The sequence below is a fragment of the Leopardus geoffroyi genome, chromosome B2, assembly GCF_018350155.1.
Source record: "Leopardus geoffroyi isolate Oge1 chromosome B2, O.geoffroyi_Oge1_pat1.0, whole genome shotgun sequence".
Lineage (NCBI taxonomy): Eukaryota > Metazoa > Chordata > Mammalia > Carnivora > Felidae > Leopardus > Leopardus geoffroyi.
In genome coordinates, this window is record NC_059332.1 from 116,543,022 (window position 1) to 116,565,105 (window position 22,084).

The following is a 22,084-nucleotide window of genomic DNA, read 5'->3' on the forward strand; positions in this document are numbered from 1 at the left end:
TTTCTTTGTTTTGTGACTTTCACATTTTTTACGAAATGCAATTTGCTTGTAATTAAGATTCAGAACAGTATACATTTTGAACAGATGTATAATTTATTTTATATATATGCATAATAATGGTTAGACTATTAATAGCTGTAATGTTCCTCTGGTAACCCTGTAGGATTAGAGTTCTCATCCAGGATATGTTTACTGGCCCCTGGAAAAAAGAGAAACTGAGAAATTCCTAATTTTTTGTGAAAACAAAATGAGTGCATTTTAAAGAATGGTTCTTCATTTTGAAATTATGGTTCTTTAAAACTTTGCCTGATTCAAATGTTCATTACTTTATGAAATAACAGTGATGGTACATTAAATGACAGTAAAAGTTGACTGGAGGTTCCTATGTTTTACATAAATAAAGAGCTAGAACCCCTATATCAGTTCCACAAACCTCTCATACACTTTTTTTTTTACTTTACTTTTTTCTGAAACTTAATCTACTTTTTTCTGAAACTTAATCTGGGAACCACTGCTGTGAGTGGAGTTTTGTTAACCCTAGTTCAAGAATTGCGCACACGGTTTAAGTGAGTTGCCATTGTTGAATACCAAATGGTGGAGCCAGGTGGCATACAGGTGGACTATTTATCCCTCATACTCCCCCCTTCATATTCCAGATCTCATGCTTTTTTCATCACCATTATCATTAGAGTACATGGCTACATGCTACACCTTGTAGGCAAACGGAGGTCCATGATTGCTCCTTGTAGTGATGAGGTTTGTTCATTATTTGAAGTATTCCTTCCATTTACCAAAAAAGATTGTGTTCTAATCTAAAAGGTTACTCTTAGGCTATTTATTTGAAACATCTCCCTGGAGAAGTAGTGTTCAGAAGTTCTCAAGACTGATGCTCCAAAGCATATGTTATCCGTGATGTATAGAAGAGTAGCATGGAATCTAGCCTCCAGTTTATTTACATGTCTATGGGCAAATAGGCTGACTTTCAAGTGAGAATTTAGGAAGTTAAGTACCCTTAGTGCAGCCCTTGGAATAGAAATAGGAACCTCTTGGGGCGCCTGGGTGGCGCAGTCGGTTAGGCGTCCGACTTCAGCCAGGTCACGATCTCGCGGTCCGTGAGTTCGAGCCCCGCGTCGGGCTCTGGGCTGATGGCTCAGAGCCTGGAGCCTGTTTCCGATTCTGTGTCTCCCTCTCTCTCTGCCCCTCCCCCGTTCATGCTCTGTCTCTCTGTCCCAAAAATAAAAAATAAACGTTGAAAAAAAAAAAAAAAAAAAAAAAAGAAATAGGAACCTCTTGGGGCACCTGGGTGGGTTAATTGATTAAGCGTCCGACTTCGGCTCAGGTCATGATATCGAGGTTTGTGAGTTCGAGCCCCGCATCGGGCTCTGTGCTGACAGCTCAGAGCCTGGAGCCTGCTTCGGATTCTGTGTCTCCCTCTCTCTCTGCCCCTCCCCCATTTGCGCGCGCTCTCTCTCTCTCTCTCTTTCTCTCTCAAAAATAAACATTAAAAATTAAAGAAAAGAAGAAATAGGAACCTCTCCATCCACCTCCACTCCTGCCATTCTCACCTGTGAATGAGCTGGGCCTGCTGAGAACAGAACAGAACTTGTGTTACTTGGAAATGAGAACAGATTTCCAATGGCTAAGAACCAAAACAGAATGAGGGCTTTGGCACCTCAGGGGTAATGGCTGCTGTTGTGAGATGCATGGAGCTAAATTGGAGAAGAAATGTGAGGTTTGAGGGGTGTAAGGAGAAAAGGAATGGTAAGAAAGAACATTAGGGGTGGGGAGGGCTGGAGTGAATGTCCACCCCTCCCATCGTCTATCTCCAGTCTTCCTTTTATTTATTTTTAAATTATTTTAAAATTTTATTTATTCATTTTGATAAAGAGAAAGAGCAGGAGAGGGGGAAGGGCAGAGAGAGAGGGAGAGAAGGAGAGAGAGAGAGAGAAAGAGAGAGAGAGAGAGAGAGAGAGAGAATTCCACACAAGATCTAAGCAGTCAGCACAGAACCCGATGCAGGGCTTGAACTCACCCACTGAGAGATCATGGTCTGAACTGAAATCAAGGGTCGGATGCTTAACCAGCTGAGCTACCCAGGAGCCCCTCCAGTACAGAACAGTAGGTTCTGTTCTCACCTATAGGTAGTGAAGGAGAGGGAAGATCCATGTTTTGTTGGTAGGAGAGAGTTTTGTGTGCTGTTGTCTCCCTGCTTGCCATTATTGTGCAGACTCCTCCACTGAGTTAGTGATGATGGGGATGGACAATGCTAAATGAGAGGTTTGGAGTATCTTTCATTATATTTTTATTTTTTATTTTTATTTTTTAACTTTATTTATTTTTGAGAGAGAGCACAAGCAGGGGAGGGGCAGAGAGAAAGGCAGACAGAGGATCCAAAGCAGGCTCTGCACTGACAGCAGCAAGTGCTCAAACTCCACAAACCGAACCATGAGATCACGACCTGATCCAAAGTCTGACACTCAGTTGACTGAGCCACCCAGGCACCCTGCCCCTCATTATATTTGTAAAAACTGGTTGAAAGTTGGCAAGTTAAGGACTGACCATGAAAAGGCTCATAGGATGGATCCGACAGCATTTTGTATTAAGCCCAGGTAACTGGCACCAGGGTGGTACAGTCAATTAAGCATCTGACTCTCAGTTTCAGCTCAGGTGATGATCTCCTGGTCCATGGGTTTAAGCACTGCATTGGGCTCTGTGTTGATGGTGCAAAGCCTACTTGGGATTCTCTCTCTCCCTCTCTTTGCTCCTCCCTCACTCACACTGTCTCTGTCTCTCTCAAAAATAAATTTAAAAAAAAAAATCCCAGGTAACATATTGGGCTGCCCAAGTCTTGGTAATAATGAACATGTCAAAAGGGCAAATCTTCAAGTACCCTTCAACCACAATTCAGAATTTTATGGGTTTTTTCCCACAGTGTGGATGGCATACAAGAGCTGCCTCAAACATTAATTTTTGCATCTTGGAAGGACTGACGTGTTCATCAGATTTCAATATTATTTCTTCACACTTAATTTCTGTGGTAATCTTCAAAGTTGCCTATTTTAATTGATGGCCAGAGTGTTGAACAGCTTCTCCTATAGCCTAAGTATTTAAGCATTTCATATGCCATATAGAGTGGTCTGGAAAAGCTGGCATTAAATAAATTCTCTTGAAGATATGAATTGCTCTCTTTGTATTATTTTGCTGTTTGATATTCACATGATGATGGCTTCAACTTAGTTTTACTTTTTTTCTTTAAAGAAACAGCGATCAATTCATTATATGTTCTTCTTTTGTCCTTTCACCTGCTGCTGATTCAATAGAGAGACACCCGATTACAAATGCTATTGATGGAAAGAACACTTGGTGGCAGAGTCCCAGTATTAAGAATGGAATTGAATACCATTATGTGACGATTACACTGGATTTACAGCAGGTATAGTCCCTCTTTTTTTTTTATTTACCAATTTCTACGTTTAAAATTGTATTTTTGATTTACTATTTGTTTAGTTAGTAGTTCTTGGGTGAATTTTGCATTTATTTCTAAAGCACAATGAAAATGAATTCACATGAAGAGTTTAGAACTGAATTAGCAGCTGACTCTGTTTTGACTAATGAGAGTTAATGATGAAAATATAGATCAAGCACGTTTTACATAAAGAAAATATAATAGTGCCATTTTTTTTAACTTTTAAAATACTACAGCTCTCCCGTTCTGATCATGGTGTGTTCACTGAAAGGTTCTTGGATAACAGGGCTCTTGAGTAAATTGCCTCTCATTACTGAGAGTTGAACAAGCTGTGACAGTTGATTCTTAAATTAAACTTGGGCCGCTAAATGAGGTAACAAGCCTTGTAGTTGTACAAAATTGACGTTCAAGTTCAAGTTTGTGTGGCAGAGGCCCGGGTGCCTTCTACACTTAATCTCTTTCTTCTTTTCATTCACAATATTCAGGTCAGGCTGAAGTTATTACTCAAGGACCACCATCACCCCAAATTATTTAGGCTTGCAGATAGGATGGGATCTGGTAAAGTGTTTCCATATTTTGCCATTATTCCAAATATAAAAACTAATTTAATTGACTGAGCCTGAGACTGGGGGTGTTTTACATAGGTTGCTTCTGTAACTCAACCTCTTTCTGATTCCCTGTAATCTGTGAGGGAAAGGCTCTCAGCCATTCCTCCTGGGCTCAGTAGGGACAGAGAAGCAAAGCATTTTGGGGTTAGTGAAGGCAGAATGACCAAGATAGTTAGTGACAGATACTATATATACACTGTAGAGGTCATATTAACACAGGTAGTCATGGTGGAGGGAAGCACCAGCCAATGGGGATTGGTCACATTCTCAGAGGACCAGATAGATACCAGCCATTTCACATATGGATGCTGTGTATCATCAACAGGAGTACAACCTCCTCTATTCAGAGCTTGGGCCCATTTTTGGCCAGGGTATACACATTGGGGAACTCCAAATTGCTGGCTGGTGGGTCTCACAGGAGATCTTCTTTTTACCCATCTGGGACAATTCAGGACCTAAGCACCTGGGTGACAGCAAGGGCTCAGGGCTGCAACTAAATCACCAGGTGGCATGGATTTATATCCACCCATACTAACAGCTGAATGTCAGCCTTGAGTTAATGGTATTTCCCAGTAAGTCTCCAAGCACTATCAAGGAATGGCAGGGCAAACTATCGCACTGATCAATCATGCTTTAGGTCAATGATCTCTGGTGCGTGAATCCCCTGAGGATCCCACCTTCAAAGTGGACTTCATCCCTCTTCTGATAAAGACAGCTTAGTTCTTTATCAGTCACCGTGTTTCTCTCTCTTCATGTGGTGTTTGAAAGTTGGCCTTCCCAATCAGAAGTGATTTTGCTGTTACCTCGAGTCATTGTCGGGGATAGGGAGTTAATAAATAGTGATGGCTAATTTCTCTAGTTTACTCTCTGCTTATTCTTCAATTTGCACATGGGGCAACTTCAGAGTCAATTCTTTTTTTTTTTTTTAATGTTATTTATTTATGAGAGGCAAAGGGACAGAATGTGAGCAGGAGAGGGGCAGGTAGAGAGGGAGACACACAATTCAAAGCAGGCTCCAGGCTCTAAGCTTTCAGCACAGAGCCTCACTCAGGGCTCAAACTCATGGACCATGAGATCATGACCTGAGCTGAAGTGGGACACTTAACCATCTGAGCCACCCAGGCAGTCTACTCTTAATATAATTTACATAAATCACTTATATTACTCTTTGCTCTCAACCATAATAGTATATATTTAATAAGCATAGCAGCATTTTTCCCTTCCAGTTTAAAACTGGATGGTACTATTACAAGTTTTTATTAAATCATTTCTATCCAACATTCCTATCATTATTAATTCAACAGGTCAGAGTCCACCTGAAAGCCCATTTCTCAATGAAGACATTTCTTTTTTCCTAGGTTTGCTTTGTATCGCCACTCATCTATTCCCGCATGATATCTTAAGACTTATGTGGGTTGTTTTCCTGTTTAGTTTAATAGCCTTAAAATGAGTGAATACTCCAAGACATCTTTTATAGTTGAGTCTTCATAACAAGTTATAAAATTCTATTTATAAGACAGGTCTACCTAACTCCAAAGTCTGGAGTACGCCTAGTGGAAGCCGTACATGGGCCCCTATATTACAGGATGGCACCCACCCATGTCCTTACTTATTTTAACCCCATCCTACTGCCTGCAAATCAACCTATTGTGTGTTCAAGAGAAGGGCAGTGCAATTTGTAAAATGAAATAAATCTTTATTTCTATTTGACTCAAGGTTTTAACTTAGCCAGTGTTTTAGTGATGTAAAAAGTTAAGTAGGTTTTGTAATCTGTTTTTATGATGGAATTCCTCAGGCAAGAAGGGGCTTTAGCCCTCTCCTTTGGTCTTAGGCTTGGAGTAACAAATTCCTGTAACTTGTAACACATTCCTGGAACTTGTTTAGCTAAGGAACAAAGCTGCAGACAGGCATGTTTCAATGCATTGGCAACAGAGACAATGTGGACATCCTTAGAATTTATTTACTTTTCACAAAAATCTTAAAAGGGCAGCTGGAATTATTATCCTTATGTAATTAAAAAAAAAAAACAAAACACTGAGACTTCGAAAAGTCAAGTGACTTGGCCTTCTTTACAAAGCTAATTATGGACAGGGCTAGGATTTCAAGCTAGGTAGTCTGAATCCAGACCAGTATTTCCTAAACTGGGATCTGAAGGCTAGCTTAGGTTGCTCATGAGAAATTTTGGTATTTAATTTTAAGAGCTTCATTTATTGCTTGGATTCTAGAAGTACCACACTGATCTCCTGGCTTCTATGGGAGAATACAACCATCTGTCTTATTGTAAAACAAGAGACTAGATCTCTCATTTTTCTAGTACATTTTAGTATGCCTCTAACATAGCATAACTTCTGTCTTTTTTTAAACCTACATCATGAAGGATTAATAGGTTATTCAGCATAATATGAGCTATTATCCTACTGGGAACCAAGGACAGCAGTTTTATAATGAATAAGTAAATATCACTAAGTGTTTGTTTGTCATTGATTCAGCAAGAGCTTTGACCATTCCTTAGCTCTCCTTTTTATTTTGAGATGTAGGAATTTCAGCCAGTGCCAGTTTTACTTGCTGTTGTTGATATATACTTGGCTCCTCCGTGAAATACTTTTAATAAAATTACTATTTTAAACATAAACAGCCACCATTGAATTTCCTTGATTAAATCTTTATAGATTACACCAGAAAATTCCTTTTTACACTTTAACATTCTAGGTAAGTATGAAAAACAAAGCAATTTACTGAGAAGAGAGTGGCTCCTTATTTTATTAATAGATTGTTTTCAGATTTTTATTACTGAGGAATTATTAACTTTTCCCAATTCTGTTATTTACTCACAGCATATCTTGAGCAAATGACTTCATCATGCTGTGCCCCAATTTCTAGATTAGCATAATAAATATTACAATATCATGGTAAGAAATTTGAAGTGATGATAATAGCAAAATAGCAATTTTGGGTATTATAAGGTCCTGGTATCAGCATAAACTTGAAGAGAAACTTAACTGCACAATGCGTATACAGAAATCCAGTATGATGGCAAAGACAAATATACAGCAATTTAAAAGACAATAATGGGGACTTAAAAGTTAATAGGATATCCAAAATAGTCCCTTTTAACTCCTTTCCAACCAGATTTTTACTATAATATGGGTTATATCTGACCTCAAATCTGGCCATTTTCTCTCTCTTTGATTTATTTAGGAAGAAAGCCAACTGGAGGCAAGTGAGATAAAACATAGGGGGGCAGGCAGCTTTTTGATAGACTTTGTTAATATAAAGTGAGGTCATTTTCATTCCTGCATAATCCAGGTATGCCATGAAATTAGTTATACGCATGTGAAGGAATCTCCTTCATTTTGATAAACAATTCACTTCTCTTCCTGGTCTATCCCCCAAAACTAAAAATGCATTTGTAAAGAAAGATAGTCTTGAAGCTACTGAGATCTTGACCTAAATATTTTATTCATTCACCTTACAGAGACATATTTAGTGAGTTAGGTTAACAGTGTTAAATGAGGTTTGGAAGGAGGTTGAATTAGCATTACTGTGCAAATACTATGGTTTTAAAATCTATGTGAATAGCATGGAAACATTTTTCCTATATCCTTAAACTGTTAGTGAAATGATTGAACATTTTTGTAATAATAAAGTGTGAAATACATTAAAATATTTCAGTATGTTCAATTTTTCCTATATTCAATATTTTCTTGTTTAAACATAATAAGGATGGTCAAATTTTCAATCTCAAAGGAAGATTGTTATCCTTTCATTGCATATTCTTTTCTCACACTCCTCTTACTCATTCCTGTTAAACAAATCCATTGCCCTATAGCTTAGAGAACATTAGCTCCACCTATTAAAGAATGAAAAAGAGAGAGAGAGAGAGAATTTATAAGCATTCAAGAGGTTGGATGGAGTATAAATGATATACATTTAATTAATATCTCATTATCTAAGCAAAAGAGACATACACATGTAATATATTAAAAAGCCATACAAGATTTATTGATTTATTTATTTTTTAAACGTTTATTTATTTTTGAGACAGAGAGAGACAGAACATGAACGGGGGAGGGGCAGAGAGAGAGGGAGACACAGAATCGGAAGCAGGCTCCAGGCTCTGAGCCATCAGCCCAGAGCCTGACACGGGCTCGATCTCATGGACCGCGAGATCGTGACCTGAGCTGAAGTGGATGCTTAACCGACTGAGCCACCCAGGCGCCCCATGCCATACAAGATTTAACTAGTGTTGCTGAATATGCTTCTGTTCAATACAGTCTATTCGATGTAAGGGTTTTCTCCTGGAGACAGATCTCTACAAAGGCATTATTAGCCCATGGTGTGGTGATCAGATGTTTATTTCCCAATAGTCCCACTCTATTTTGAGTCCTTGAAGACAGAGGTTTCCGTTTATTCCATTGTGGAGCTCGGCATTTAGCAAGAACTCAGGAGATTTGATGAAAGAATAGCCCATGGCTGCTCTTCAAATCACTGAATTTTTTTCCTGGTAGTATTTGGGCCACTACTAAATTGATGAATACAAAATCATCAATAGAGGAAATTATGATCTACACATTCAAGATGTCCTACATGGATACATCTTGTTTAGTATAGCAGAATATGATTACAATCACTGTTCTTGCCTTAGTTTTTGTTGTTGTTGTTGTTGTTTGTTGTTCTTTTAAGATCATTGATTGAATGTCATAAGTCGAATCTATGGTTAATTAGAAAATATATTCTTCCTCTAAGTGAATTTATGCTGACCTCTTAATCATTAATGAAGGTGACAACCAGCTTTAGTGTCTACATTGTGTGGAACATTAGTTCTAATTGTCTCCCCTCAGGTCTACATTCAACATTGCAGTCACATGGATCCTATTAGTACAAAATCAGATTATATCACTCCTTCCACTAAAGTTCCCTAATGGCCTTCCATCTCACCCAGTTGGAAAAGCGCAATGACCCAGGAGGATTTACAGGATCTTTTTTCCGCCCCACCCCATCTCATTTCTGGACTCATCTCCCTGTTCATTTGCCCTTCTGGTGTCCTCTTCAGGTCTTAAAAGTCCTGCCTCAGGACCTTTGCACTTACTCTTCTCTGTCTGGAATCATTTCCCCCAATTTACATTTAAGCTGTTTCCTCACTTCCTCTGGGCTTTTATTCAAATGCCACCTTCTTAGAACATCTCTGATAATCCTATTTAAAATTACAAACTCCTCCCCACTTCCTAACCCACTTCCCAATATATTTTCTCCATAAAATATATTGCAACCTCGCTTACTATGCATATTTTACTATTTATGTTGTATGTTGCTTTTACCTCATTGTTCGAAATGCAATTTTCATGGGAGTTGAGATATTTTTCTTTTTTTTAATGTTTATTTTATTTGTGTGTGTGTGTGTGTGAGAGAGAGAGAGAGAGAGAGAGAGAGAGAGAGAGGAAGTAGGGGAGGGGAAGGGAGAGACAGAGAATCCAAAGCAGGCTCCAGGCTCCGAACTATCAGCACAAAGCCCGACACAGGGCTTAAATTCACAGACTGCAAGATCATGACCCAAGTCAAAATCAGATAGTTAACATAGTGAGCCACCCAGGTGCCTCTGTGTTTTTTTTTTTTTTTTAATCACCACATTATAAGCACTTGGACTAGTGACCAGCATATGAAGCACTCAATAAATTTATGCTGAATGAATAAATGATTAAATGAACAGTGCAAAACATTAATCTGTGAGGTAAGCATCTTACTAAAGTTGAGAATTAAACAAAAGATGAAGTAATCTCATTGTGATGTTATAATAAAATATGCTGTACGTTTTAAAATTTGTGACTTTTTCTTTAAGTCTCAGGCTGAATAACACAAAGTAAATTTATTCACTAATCCTCTTTCCAAACATATTCTAAACCTCAGTCATATTTGTCACCCTATATGACTTTACCATGTTTGTAGCTTTTAGGAAAAGCAGGTGTTAATTCATTTAACTCTTCTTTTGTCACAGAGAAGTAAGTAAGACTTTAATTTTTAAAATATATACATATATATTTTTTTAAATGTTTATTTAGTTTTAAGAGACAGAGCGTGAGCAGGGGAGGGGCAGAGAGAGGGAGAGGAATCAGAAGCGGGCTCCACACTGACAGCAGAGAGCCCAACGCGGGGCTTGAACTCACGACTGTGAGACCACGACCCAAGCCTAAGTTGGTCACTTAACTGACTGAGCCACCCAGGCACCCCAAGGCTGTAATTTTTTGAGTTTATATTTTATTATTTCTTAGTGAAAAAGGAAAAGTAGTTGTAAAAGGGGAGGAAAGCCTACCATGATGCTACGTAAATGAGAGTAGACACAGGATGTATGTATTTTGATATAAAATGCTGATAAATTATTGCAGCATCATGATAATGGGAGTGTTTGGAGATACAGATCGTATTTCAGGTGGTCTCAAGACGACTGTCCTGGAAAATGATTCTTGAAACCAGAGAATAAATTAGAGAATTGTTTATTTAAAAACAGAATAATACATAAGGAAGAGATCTGTTAAAAATCTGTGGGAAAGGATCTGTTAAAATTTTAAAATCGTACTGATTCTGTTATGGAAAGTCTGAACAGAACTGCCTAAAATAGACCGAATGTGGGCAGTTTTCACAGCTGTCTGACGACTTCCACACATAAAACACAACTGCATTTCATCATGCTGGTGTATATTGTGTCTTCTCCCATTTTATTCTTGGAGTCTTAAGTTTTATAACATATCCTATATGTTACATATATTATGTCTATGATTACATCTATAGATTACATGCACATCTATTTCTTTAGAGGCTGACTACGTATTTAAGTTATACGATAACATGTGTGTTTTAGTTCGTAGATAATACATGTTCTCATTATGACCCCGAGTCTCTAAAATACTGGCAAAAAAGGATGAGAATGAGGCTAAAAAGAAAGAAGTAAATAACCTTGTGCCCGAGCTCCAGTTCCTGACCTGTCACTTATCAGTTCATTTGCCTTTGGTAAATTGTCCCATTTTTACACCCCTCGATTTGGTCACATAGAGAATGGAGATAATAGTACCACTTCTTTCTGAAGACGATCGTTATAAGGATAAAGTGATGTAAGGTAGGCAAATAGCCTTGCACACTACTGCACATTACTTGATACTCAGTAAAAATTAGTTCCTGGCCTTCTACTGAAAGTAATGCTGAGCAGAGAACAATGGCAATGCTGTAAAAAAGCAAAGCCAAAGCTAGGTTAAGTTCAAAAACAGTTTAATTACTGAGATATTTAAGTAATATTTACAAGTTTCACTTGGCATATAACTTAAGAAAATTATTGTACTTAATAGACGGTAACTTATGAAAATTAATATTTATATAGAAAAAGTCTAAAAAGCGTCACTTTTACATTGAAACTCTTTTATAACACCATCTGTACTATTTTGCTGTGATTATATCCTCTCGGCTACTTAAATTTTTAATCATTAGGAAGTAATCCTATTCATTACTAGTATGCTCTTCAAAACTTTTCTTGCCTGGTATCATTTTACTTATATCAGCTTCATTTTGTTATCATTTATGAGATTTTCAAAAATCTTTTCATTAATTTCCATCTAGCTGCCACCTTCCATTTTATACATGGTTTCTTATAAATGGCATAGAGATGAGTTTTGACATTTTATCTAGTCTGACAATGTCTTTTATTATTTTTTTTAATTTTCTTTTTTTTTTAATGTTTATTTTTGAGAGAGAGAGAGAGAGAGAGAGAGCAAGCAGGGGAGGGGCAGAGAGAGAGGGAGACACAGAATCCGAAGCAGGCTCCAGGCTCTGAGCTGTCAGCACAGAGCCTGAAGCAGGGCTCAAATTCACAAACTGTGAGATCATGACCTGAGCCAAAGTCAGACGCCCAACCGACTGAGCCACTCAGGCGCCCAACAATGTCTTTTAAAAACATTTATTTTCCGTGTATCTTTACCTGTCTAAGGGGTTTATCAAAGTGAAGCATGTATACAAAAAAAAAAAAAAAAAAAAAAGATAAATCATAAGTGAAAAGCTTGGTGAATTTTCACAAAGTGAACCTACCTAAGTACCACCTAGATTAAGATGACCAGCATCTTAGAAACTACCCTCGTGCTTTCTCTAAATCTTTCTCTCCCCTCTTCCCCTAAAGATAACCAGTGTTCTAATTTCCATTCAGCAGTGAAGCCATTTAACCCTAGAAGTTTTCTCTGTGGATAGGATTTTAGGTACAGATCAATAGCTATAAGAAATGTAAGCCTCTTCAGAGTTTTTCTTATTTTCTCTGTTGAGTTGAGCTTTTTAGTGAATTCATCCATTTTCCCTGTATTTCCAAATGTACTGGCACAAAGTTGTGAATGATATACTGTTATTACCTTTTCAATGTATAAATGATTTGTAGTGATGCTCTTTTTTTTTTCATTCCAACATTGTTTTGCAAACTTTTTTGTCCTCAACAGCTTTAATAGGTTTTTATAATTTTGTTAGTCTTTTCAAATAGTTGATTTAAAAAAAAATTTTTTTTTAACGTTTATTTATTTTGAATACAGAGAGAGACAGAGCATGAACGGGGGAGGGTCAGAGAGAGGGAGGCACAGAATCTGAAACAGGCTCCAGGCTCTGAGCTGTCAGCACAGAGCCCGACGCGGGGCTCGAACTCACGGACCCCGAGATCATGACCTGAGCCGAAGTCGGCCGCTTAACCGACTGAGCCACCCAGGCGCCCGTCAAATAGTTGATTTTTGACTTGGCTGATTTTCTCTATTAGATTAAATATTGCATTGAATATTGCATTGAATTCCGCTTTATGTGTCTTTTTTTTTAACTTTTAATTATTTTAGATTTTAGATGACTTTTTTTATCTTCTTGAATAGGTTCCTAAATTATCAATATTTTAGCCTTTCTTTTTTTCACACATATTTTTAAGGGTACATATTTGCCCCCATACATGATTTTAGTTATATAAGATGGATTATGTTGCATTTTTCATTATTATTTATTGAAAAATATCTCTGGAGCACCTGAGTGGCTCAGGTGGGTAAGCATCTGACTCTTGATTTTGGCTCAGGTCATGATCTCATGGTTCGTGAGTTCGAGCCCCACATTGGGCTCTGCGCTGACAGTGTGGAACCTGCTTGGGATTCTCTCTCTCCCTGTCTCTCTGCTCCCCCTTGCCCCCTACTTGCACTCTCTCTCTCAAAATAAATAAACCAAAAAAAAAACTTAAAAATATTTTCAACGTCCCTCGTAATTTCTTTTGTGACTTATGAGTTACCCAGAAGTTAAGTGCTTCATTTCCCAACTATTGAATGTTTTCTCATCTTTTTGTTTCTGTTTTTTTCTCACTTAATTTTACCATGGTCATTCATGTTTTCAATTCTTTGAGACTCAGGTTTTTGAGCCTTGTTTTCATCTAGCATATGGTCAGTAGCATTTGCACACTCCGGAAGAATGTGGATTCTGTACTTGTTGGCTGCAGTGTTTTAAATACATCAGTGAGTTATGTATGTCTTTGTGAATATATATTGAAACTATTTTGTTAGGGGCATACAAACTTAAGATTGGAGCTGTATTAATCTTCTTTCCATACTTTTTCTAGCAATAATTCGGTCCTTAAGGTTTACTTTTGTAGCTTCACTAGCTTCTGTTTTGTTAGTGTTGCATGATACAGTATTTTCCATTCCTCTTGGTGTCCTTATATATAAGGAGTACCTTTTGTGAGCAGTATGTAGTTGAATTGAATTTAACCAGTTAAACAATCTTTGTCTTTAAATTGGATGTTTAATTTGCATTTAATATTACAACTGATATTTGGGTTCAAAGTGCCACATTCCCTTTGTTTTCTATTTGTCTTTTGTAATTTTTTTTTCTGCCTTCTTTTTTTTTTGATATTAAATATTTTCCCCATTTAATCATTTGATTTCTCCTTTCATTAACTTGTGTTCTGTGCAGTCTTTATTACCAATTACCATAAATATTATAGGACTCATCTTTGATTTCTCAAAACTTGCTATAAATTTGTATGTTTATCACTTCCAAGCCAGGCAAGACCTTAAAACACTTCACCACCATATTGTCCACTCACCCCATCCCTTACCCAGTCAGATTTTGTCTTGATGTGTTAATTCCATGTATATATTAAGCTCCATAAGAAGTAAATGTTACTGTCATAAACAGACAGTATTCATTTAATTTTGAACATGTTTAAGTTTTTCTGTTTCTCTGTTTATTCTTTGTGTACTTCCCTCTGAGGTCATTCCTCTCTTGCTTTTTTTTGTAATTTTTTTTTAATGTTTATTTATATTTGAGAGAGAGAAAGAGAGAGGATGAGAGGCAGGGAGAAAAGGAGACACAGAATCTGAAGTAGACTCCAGGTTCCAAGCTGTCAACACAGAGCCTGACATGGGGCTCAAACTCATGAGCAGTGAGATCATGACCTGAAATGAAGTTGGATGCTTAACTGACTGAGCCACCCAGCCACCCCTATTTTTTGTTTAATGGAAGAGTTTCTTGGTGACAAATTCTCTCAATTTTTTTTTCCTGAAAGCCTCTATTTTTCCTTTATTTTTGATTCATATTCTTCATTAGGAATAACATTTTGTTTAAGTTATTTTCTTCTAGCACTTTAAGATTTCATTCCATTATTGCCTGGCTTTCATAATTTTTGCTGAGAAGTCAGTTAATTTTTCTTTTCTTTTTTTTTTTTTTTTTGCTTCTCCTTTGAAGGAAAGGCAACTTTTTCCTTTGTCTCCTTTGAAGATTTTATTTCTTTGACTCTGATGTTCAGGAATTTACCACAGTGTCTAGGAATATGAATACTAGTTGGGATTCAAAACCTTTTGAACTCTGTGGATTGATGTCTTTCACTCATTTGGAAAAATTCCCAGCCAATATTTCCTCAAATGTTGTTACTGTCCACTTTCCCTCTTCTATTTCTGGGACTCCAATTACAAATATGCCAGGCTTTTTGTCAAGTCCATGATGTATTCTGTGCTTTACTTTTTTTTTTCCTTTTCTTCTGCCCTTCTTTTAACATTTTCTGGTGACCTTTTCTAGTATGCTCATCCTTTCTTCTGTTGGGTCTAATCTGTTAAACACTAAACACTAAATTTACTAAATTCTTACTTTCAGCAATTCTGTTTTTCAGTTCTTAAATTTCCATTTGATAGGTTTTAAAAATAGATTTCAAACTCCTTCATTTATTCATCACAAGACATTAATCACCGTTATTTTTAATTACATGTCTGATAACTACTTGTAAACCATCTGTGAGTTTGTTTTCATTGTCTTTTTCTTCTTGGTTTATTCATGGAAAACTTGCTAGTTTTATTATTATTAAATAATGTGCATTGTGTCTGAAAATCTGTAACAGTTCTCTTCAATGGATTTATTTTTATTATGGCAAGAGTTAGAATAGGGCCAGCTTGCCCTGATTCAATCAGCTATTAAGACGTTTTGTGCCTTTATCAGGGATTCTGAGGGCTGTTTCTGATTAGACCTTATTTCTAGAGGTGGCCATTCAGGGATCCCAGCAGACAGCATTTTATTCCCTTCTTGGCTGACTCTGTACTCCAAATTTTGTCTTCTCAGCTCTATGAGATTTCCAAAGATCTGCTTAGCATTTCACTACTTATGAGTTCATTTTTGCATGCTGTTTATCTTCTGGCTCCTTCACCACTTAATTGGTAGATCTGTTGAAGGCAAAAGCTGAACAGAAAGTAGGAATCACTTTCTACAGCTCATGACCCTTCACATGCTAGCTTCACATTTTTTCAATAGCTTGTGACTTCATAGCTGTGAACTTCAGTGTTCATCTTCTCATCCTGTGGGACTGATGAAAGCCCTAGAATGTAGCTTTGTCTTTGAACTTCAATTCAATTCACCTTTTAGTACACCAGTGAATACTCTGAGAGGAAAATGGCCAGCTCATCCTGATCTATATCCTTTTAATCACATCTGACTGCCTTCATTGCTCTCTGATGCCTTCAAACAACTGTTTTTGGTATTTTATTCAGCATTTATAGTGCGTCTCTTTGAGAGAAAGTAGAAAATATGTCTGTGCTAATTGTGGCTTTAAAAACAAAAATCCGAGTGTATTATTTTTTTTAAAAAATGTTTATTTATTTTGAGAGAGGGAGAGAGAGAGAGAGAGAGATCACAACGAGGGGAGGGGCAGAGATAGAAGGAGAGGGAGAGAATCCCAAGCAGACTCTGTGCTGACAGCACAGATGTGACGGCTTGAACTTACTCTGTGATCATGACCTGAGCCAAAATCAAGCTTCGGTGACTTACCTGATTGAACTATCCAGGCACCCCCAGAGTGTATTATCTAATGAGAATTCTTTCTGTGTGTGAATTTAAGGAGCAGTCTCAATTATTGCTTCAGTATTAAAATATACTAATTATTGGGAATTTTTTTGATGGATTATAAAGAAATAAGAAAGAATATTTAAGATTGGGATCATCCTGGAAAATCTGGGATGCATGAGTTTACCAACTAAAGTAGTCCTGAACAAAGTCGGTACAATCCTAAGTAAGAAGCCCTATGCCCTTCATGGTATCTGTCCTGAATAACATATAAATAAAATAACAAGGCTGCATTTGGAAGATATTAATTGAACAACTGCTACTTGACACTAACTGTTCTTAGCCTGAGCATCTGGCCATGAAGGAGACAGAAGTTCTGTTTTTTCAGGATTTTATATTCTAATTGTGGGGGGCTATGGTGGTTTTCTGGGGGTGAGAGAAGAAACATAGAAAATTAGGTAAATAATTACAGTAGTGAAAGTGTCATGGAAAAAAAAACCAGAACAGGATGATACAATAGAAAGTGATAAAAGTAGCTACTTTATTTATGTACTCTGTCTATGCATTTTTCAGAAAGTGATATTTGAACTAAGAATTGAATAACAGAAATTATCAGTCATGGAAAAAGCTGAGCAAAGTGTGTATCAGGCAGGAATACACTTGGTGTGGTGAGGAATGGAAAGAAGTCCCATGTGGCTGGAACATAGTGATCAAGAGCGAAAGTCATGAGATGATGTCCCCATGGAATCCAGATCTAGTTAGTTCCTGTAGGAAGTAGTCAGTCCTGATGAGGAGTTAGATTTAATTCTGAGTATAATAGGAGACATACATTGGGATTTAAGTCAGGAGTAATATGATTTCATTTATTTTGATAAAAATATTAGTCTGCCAGCTAAATGGAGAATGATAGCAGTGAAATAAGCAGGAAACTAACAATTGCAAAAGCAATGAGAAACTCTAATCAAGAGATGTGGGTGACTTGGACCATGGCAATGGTAGCAGAGATGGACAGAAGTAATAGGTTAAGATTAACTGTAGAGGCTGGTGTGACCAGAGTTGATAGTGGAATGGGGGTAGAGAGTGTGGCAGAGATGTTGACTCCTAGGATTTTGGCCTGAAGGAATATATTTTGTAGAGATTGTATGGGCTGAAGGAGGAGCAGGTTGGGGATGCTAAATAGTAGATAAGGACTCTGTTTAACATTCATTGTTTGAAATGTGCACTATCCCTCCAAGTGGAAACATTAAAGAGACAATTCAATTTACAAGTCTGGAGTTTAGTGGAGAAACCAGAGGTAGTGATGTGAATTTGGATATCACTGGCACAGCAATTTCATTTAACACAAAGGCCTCATTGAACATCACCTAGAAAGAAAGTGTAGAGTTAAAAGGATGTCCTAAAATTGAACTGTAGTCATTTCAGATTTAGAGGTGACTGCAGTAGGGAGGAGAGGAAGGCGAAATCAAAGAAGCCAAGTTAAAATCTATCAAAAAAGGAGTGATCAACCATGGTGGTGTAGCTGCTGAGAGGGAGGAGTGAAACCACTCAGCTGATGGAAATATCAGAATGTGGGGGAAAAACATTAAAGTTCAATTAATAACAATGTTTTAAGAGATCCTTAATAAAAGGTGATGGCTCCAAGCACTGAGACTTGATATGGAAACTCCCACCACAGCAATACCTACTAGTGTTCAGTTTATTTGCTTAAATGTACATATGTTCATATAGCCAAATTATGGAATGAGCCTAAATGTCCATCAACTGATGAATGGATAAAGATGTGGTTTATATATACAATGGAATACTACTTGGCAATGAGAAAGAATGAAATCTGGCCATTTGTAGCAATGTGGATGGAACTGGAGGGTATTATGCTAAGTGAAATAAGTCAGTCAGAGATAGACAGATACCATATGTTTTCACTCACATGTAGATCTGGAGAAACTTAAGAGAAGACCATGGGGGAAAGGAAGGGGAAAAAATGCTACAAACAGAGAGGGATGGAGGCAAACCATAAGCGACTCTTAAATACATAGAACAAACTGAGGGTTGTTGGGGGTGGGGGAGAGGGGAAAGTGGGTGATGGGCATTGAGGAGGGCATTTGTTGGGATGAGCACTGGGTGTTGTATGGAAACCAATTTGACAGAAATTATATTAAAAAATAAATGCACATATGTTGATAATTTTTTAACTAAGGTGCCAGCTAATAAAACTGTACAAAAAAAAATTGTAGCATCCTTTACTTATTAGCTAGGTTGTGTCTAAATATTAAAAGTAATCTATTTCCTGTCAAAATACCTCAGTTTTGTTTGCTTTTACAAATATTTTAATGTGGCTTTCCAGCCAAGTGTGCTGTCAGAAGGTTATGGTAGATTAATCTCAAATTAGCTGAAACAATAAAATCAACTAAAAGAAAAATCAGTCTCATAAAGTACTACAACCAAGGAAATCAGCCCAAAACACTAATGAGCAGTTGCCTCTCTGCATTGGGTCATTATGAATATATTAATTTAATAAGTCAGTTTGGGAAGCAGAGATGAATCATCTCCAAAATATAAAGACTTATTTTAGCTGTCTGCCTTCATAGATTTCACTTTCTCTGTCCTAAAATCTTATAGGAGTGGTATGCAATATGTGATTTTCTCTGTAATATGACTTAAATACAATTTTCAGTTTTGCTTCTTCATCAGCCTCGCTGCCACCTACGCTCAATTATTTCATTTCAAACGATAAGCTTTTCCATCCATCAATGTTGAGAATAATGTATTTAATCAATGATTCGGACATTATGGCACTATTTATAAAACGAGATAAAAAAATCAAGGAGTAAGAAAGTAAAAAGATATTGTCCACTGATTTTAGAATATGTTCAAGATCATTAAATCAGCCACAAAATAGGTTCTAATATAAGGCTACCATTTATTTTAATGTAGTATGAGTAAATGAGGCTTCACAGAAATTTTTTTCATGAAGAGCATAACGTGCTGATGTCATGATTAGCATGACTCCACCTGCCATTTGGGGATTTCAAGTGACCCTGCCACCATTTTATATACGTAACCAGATAAAAATGGGTATATACCAGGAAACAGAGGAGAATGTATTGAGTAGGTGTGCGTCTTAGTCCATTTGGACTGTGATAACAAAATATCACAGGTTGGGTTGCTTATAAACAACAGAACTTTATTTCTCACAGTGTTGGTGGCTGGAGGTTTGAGATTCTCATTGTAGCCTCACATGACAGAAGGACTAGGGAGCTCTGGGAAGCCTCTTTGAAATGGGGACGCATCTCAGTCATGTGAGCTCAGACTTCATGGCCTAAACACATCCAAAACCTCCACTTCATAAAGCCGTCACCTTTGGAATTAGGATTTCAGTGTATGAATTTGGTGGAGGGATACGGACACAGACTACAGCAGTGCTACTCTATGTGATGATGTGTTATAGGATACCGGATGTAATATATAGCACTCTATATATCTTTCTTCTAAGAGAACCTCCTAGGACTTCCTAATTCATCCCTGAAAAGTCCCCCCCCCCTTTTTTTTACATTACCTTTTGATATGAAATTGTTTTTTTTTATTTGCATCATTGTTCTCTCTGACAATCAACATAATATTTTTCACTTTCATTGAGAAGAGAGTCAATGCTCCTTAGTTATATTTCATTAAAGATCATCTTTAAAAAAAAACTTAAGCAATATTTAACACTTTGGACCATATTTTCACTTATGATAAACGACTCAGAGTATGCTATGATTCATTCTTTAAAAATTATAGTAAAATCCACATAACATGAAATTTACCATCTTGACCATTTTTAAGTTTATAGTTCAGTGGCATTAAGCTCCTTTACTCTGTTGTGCTAGCATCACCATGATTCACCACTTTTTTCGTCTTACATAACTGAAATTATGACCCAGTAAATGACTTCCCATTTGCCCTTCCTCCCAGCCCCTGGCATCCACTATCCTACTTTTCGTCTCTATGCATTTAACTACATTATGTCACATAAGTGGAATCATACAATATTCAGCTTTTTGTGACTGGCTTATTTCACAGAGCGTAACATTCTCAAATCCATTCATGTTGTAGCAGGTGTCAGAATTTCCTTCCTTTGGGGCTGAATAATATTTCCTTGTTGTATACACCATATATATTTTTTTACCCATTCATCAATCCATGGACACTTTACTTGGGTTGCTTCCATATTTTGACTATTGCAAATGACATTGTTCTGAACATAGGTGTACGAAATTCTATCTGAGCCTCTGCTTTTATTTCTTTAGGGGTATGTACCCAGAATTGGAATTGCTAGATCATACACTAATTTAATCTGTAATTTTTGGAGGAACTGCTATAGTTTTCCACAGCAGTTGCTCCTTTTTACGTGCCTGCCACTAGGGCATAAAGATTCTAATTTTTGCGCACCTTTACCAACACTTGTTATTTTCTGCCTTTTTTTTCTTTGACAGATGACTTCCTAATGGATATGGAGTAGTCATGGTTCAGATTTTATTTTACGGTAACTTTTAGACCATATGCTGTTGGAAAGAATAGCAGTGATGAGTGTCCATGTAAAGTCTGAGAATCTAGAAACATGAAAGTTACAGAAAGTACGTTAAAGGAAGTTAAATCCCGAATAATTTTGCTCAGCTTGCTGAAATGTCTCATCAACAAAAGGACAGTGATAATTCCAAGAGTCTAGAAGTGAACTATTTTATTATTGTTTCATAAATTATGGCTTTTATGATATAAATATATTATAAATAAAATACGTAGAACACTTGTGTCTAGAAGTACAATACAGGGGGTGCCTGGGTGGCTCAGTTGATTAAGCGTCTGACTTTGGCTCAGGTCATGATCTAATGGTTCATGAGTTCAAGTTCTCTGTTGGCCTCTGTGCTGACAGCTCAGAGCCTGGAGCCTGCTTCAGATTCTGTGTCTCACTCTCTCTCTCTGCCCCTCCCCACTCACCTCTGTCTCTCTCTCACTCTTTCAAAAATAAATAAACACTAAAATTTTTTTTAGAAATACAAAACAGGTACTCTTGTCTCTAGGGAGTTAACTACCAGTGCTTTGAGAAAATCTATTTTGTCCTGGGCACTGGGCAAAATGTTGTACATGAATCATCTTACAGAGTTTTTTTCAACTCTGTGAGAACGATACTATTACAGATGAGAGGGTTTTGCATCAAGGAGATTTAGCAACTTGATCTAGCAAGTAATAGAACCAGAGTCCAAATTCAGTTCTTCCTGATTTCAGAGCCTGCTGTCTATACTCCAAACAGACATTCATGCAACTTAACTCCTTACCCAAACCCTGGAGTAATTCAGAGCATCAGGACTTCTCTGTATGCAATATATATATTTTCATGTATCATGGCATGAGTACATGCCAATAATTGTGACAATCTTACTAAAAACAGGAATATATTAATATAAAAGAGGGTTAATTTTTTAAATTCTACCTTTAAATTAAATTTAGGATTTACCAAAAATACTACTATCCTCTGATATATATGCATAGATATAACTTGAAATATTTAGTTGACTATTTAAATGTCTGTATTTTTTTATATTTTCAAAATGTTTTATACAGAGTTACTGCATTATTAAATGTGATTTTTTGGTCAATAAGTACTTTTAATGATCATGCAGAATTTGTGGGTCTTTGACAAGAAAATTCTTTGGGTTAATTG

At 37.0% G+C, this 22,084-nt stretch overlaps 1 protein-coding gene across 8 annotated transcripts in view; it reads left to right on the forward strand.

Moving 5' to 3' along the window:
* Positions 1 to 22,084, forward strand: part of LAMA2 (laminin subunit alpha 2) — a 614,828-nt gene that overhangs the window by 151,186 nt on the left and 441,558 nt on the right. For all 8 annotated transcript variants that reach the window (XM_045499528.1, XM_045499531.1, XM_045499530.1 and 5 more), the window contains exon 3: positions 3,321 to 3,433. In XM_045499528.1, coding sequence (XP_045355484.1) covers positions 3,321 to 3,433 — 113 coding nt within the window. The remainder of the gene's footprint in view (positions 1 to 3,320; positions 3,434 to 22,084) is intronic.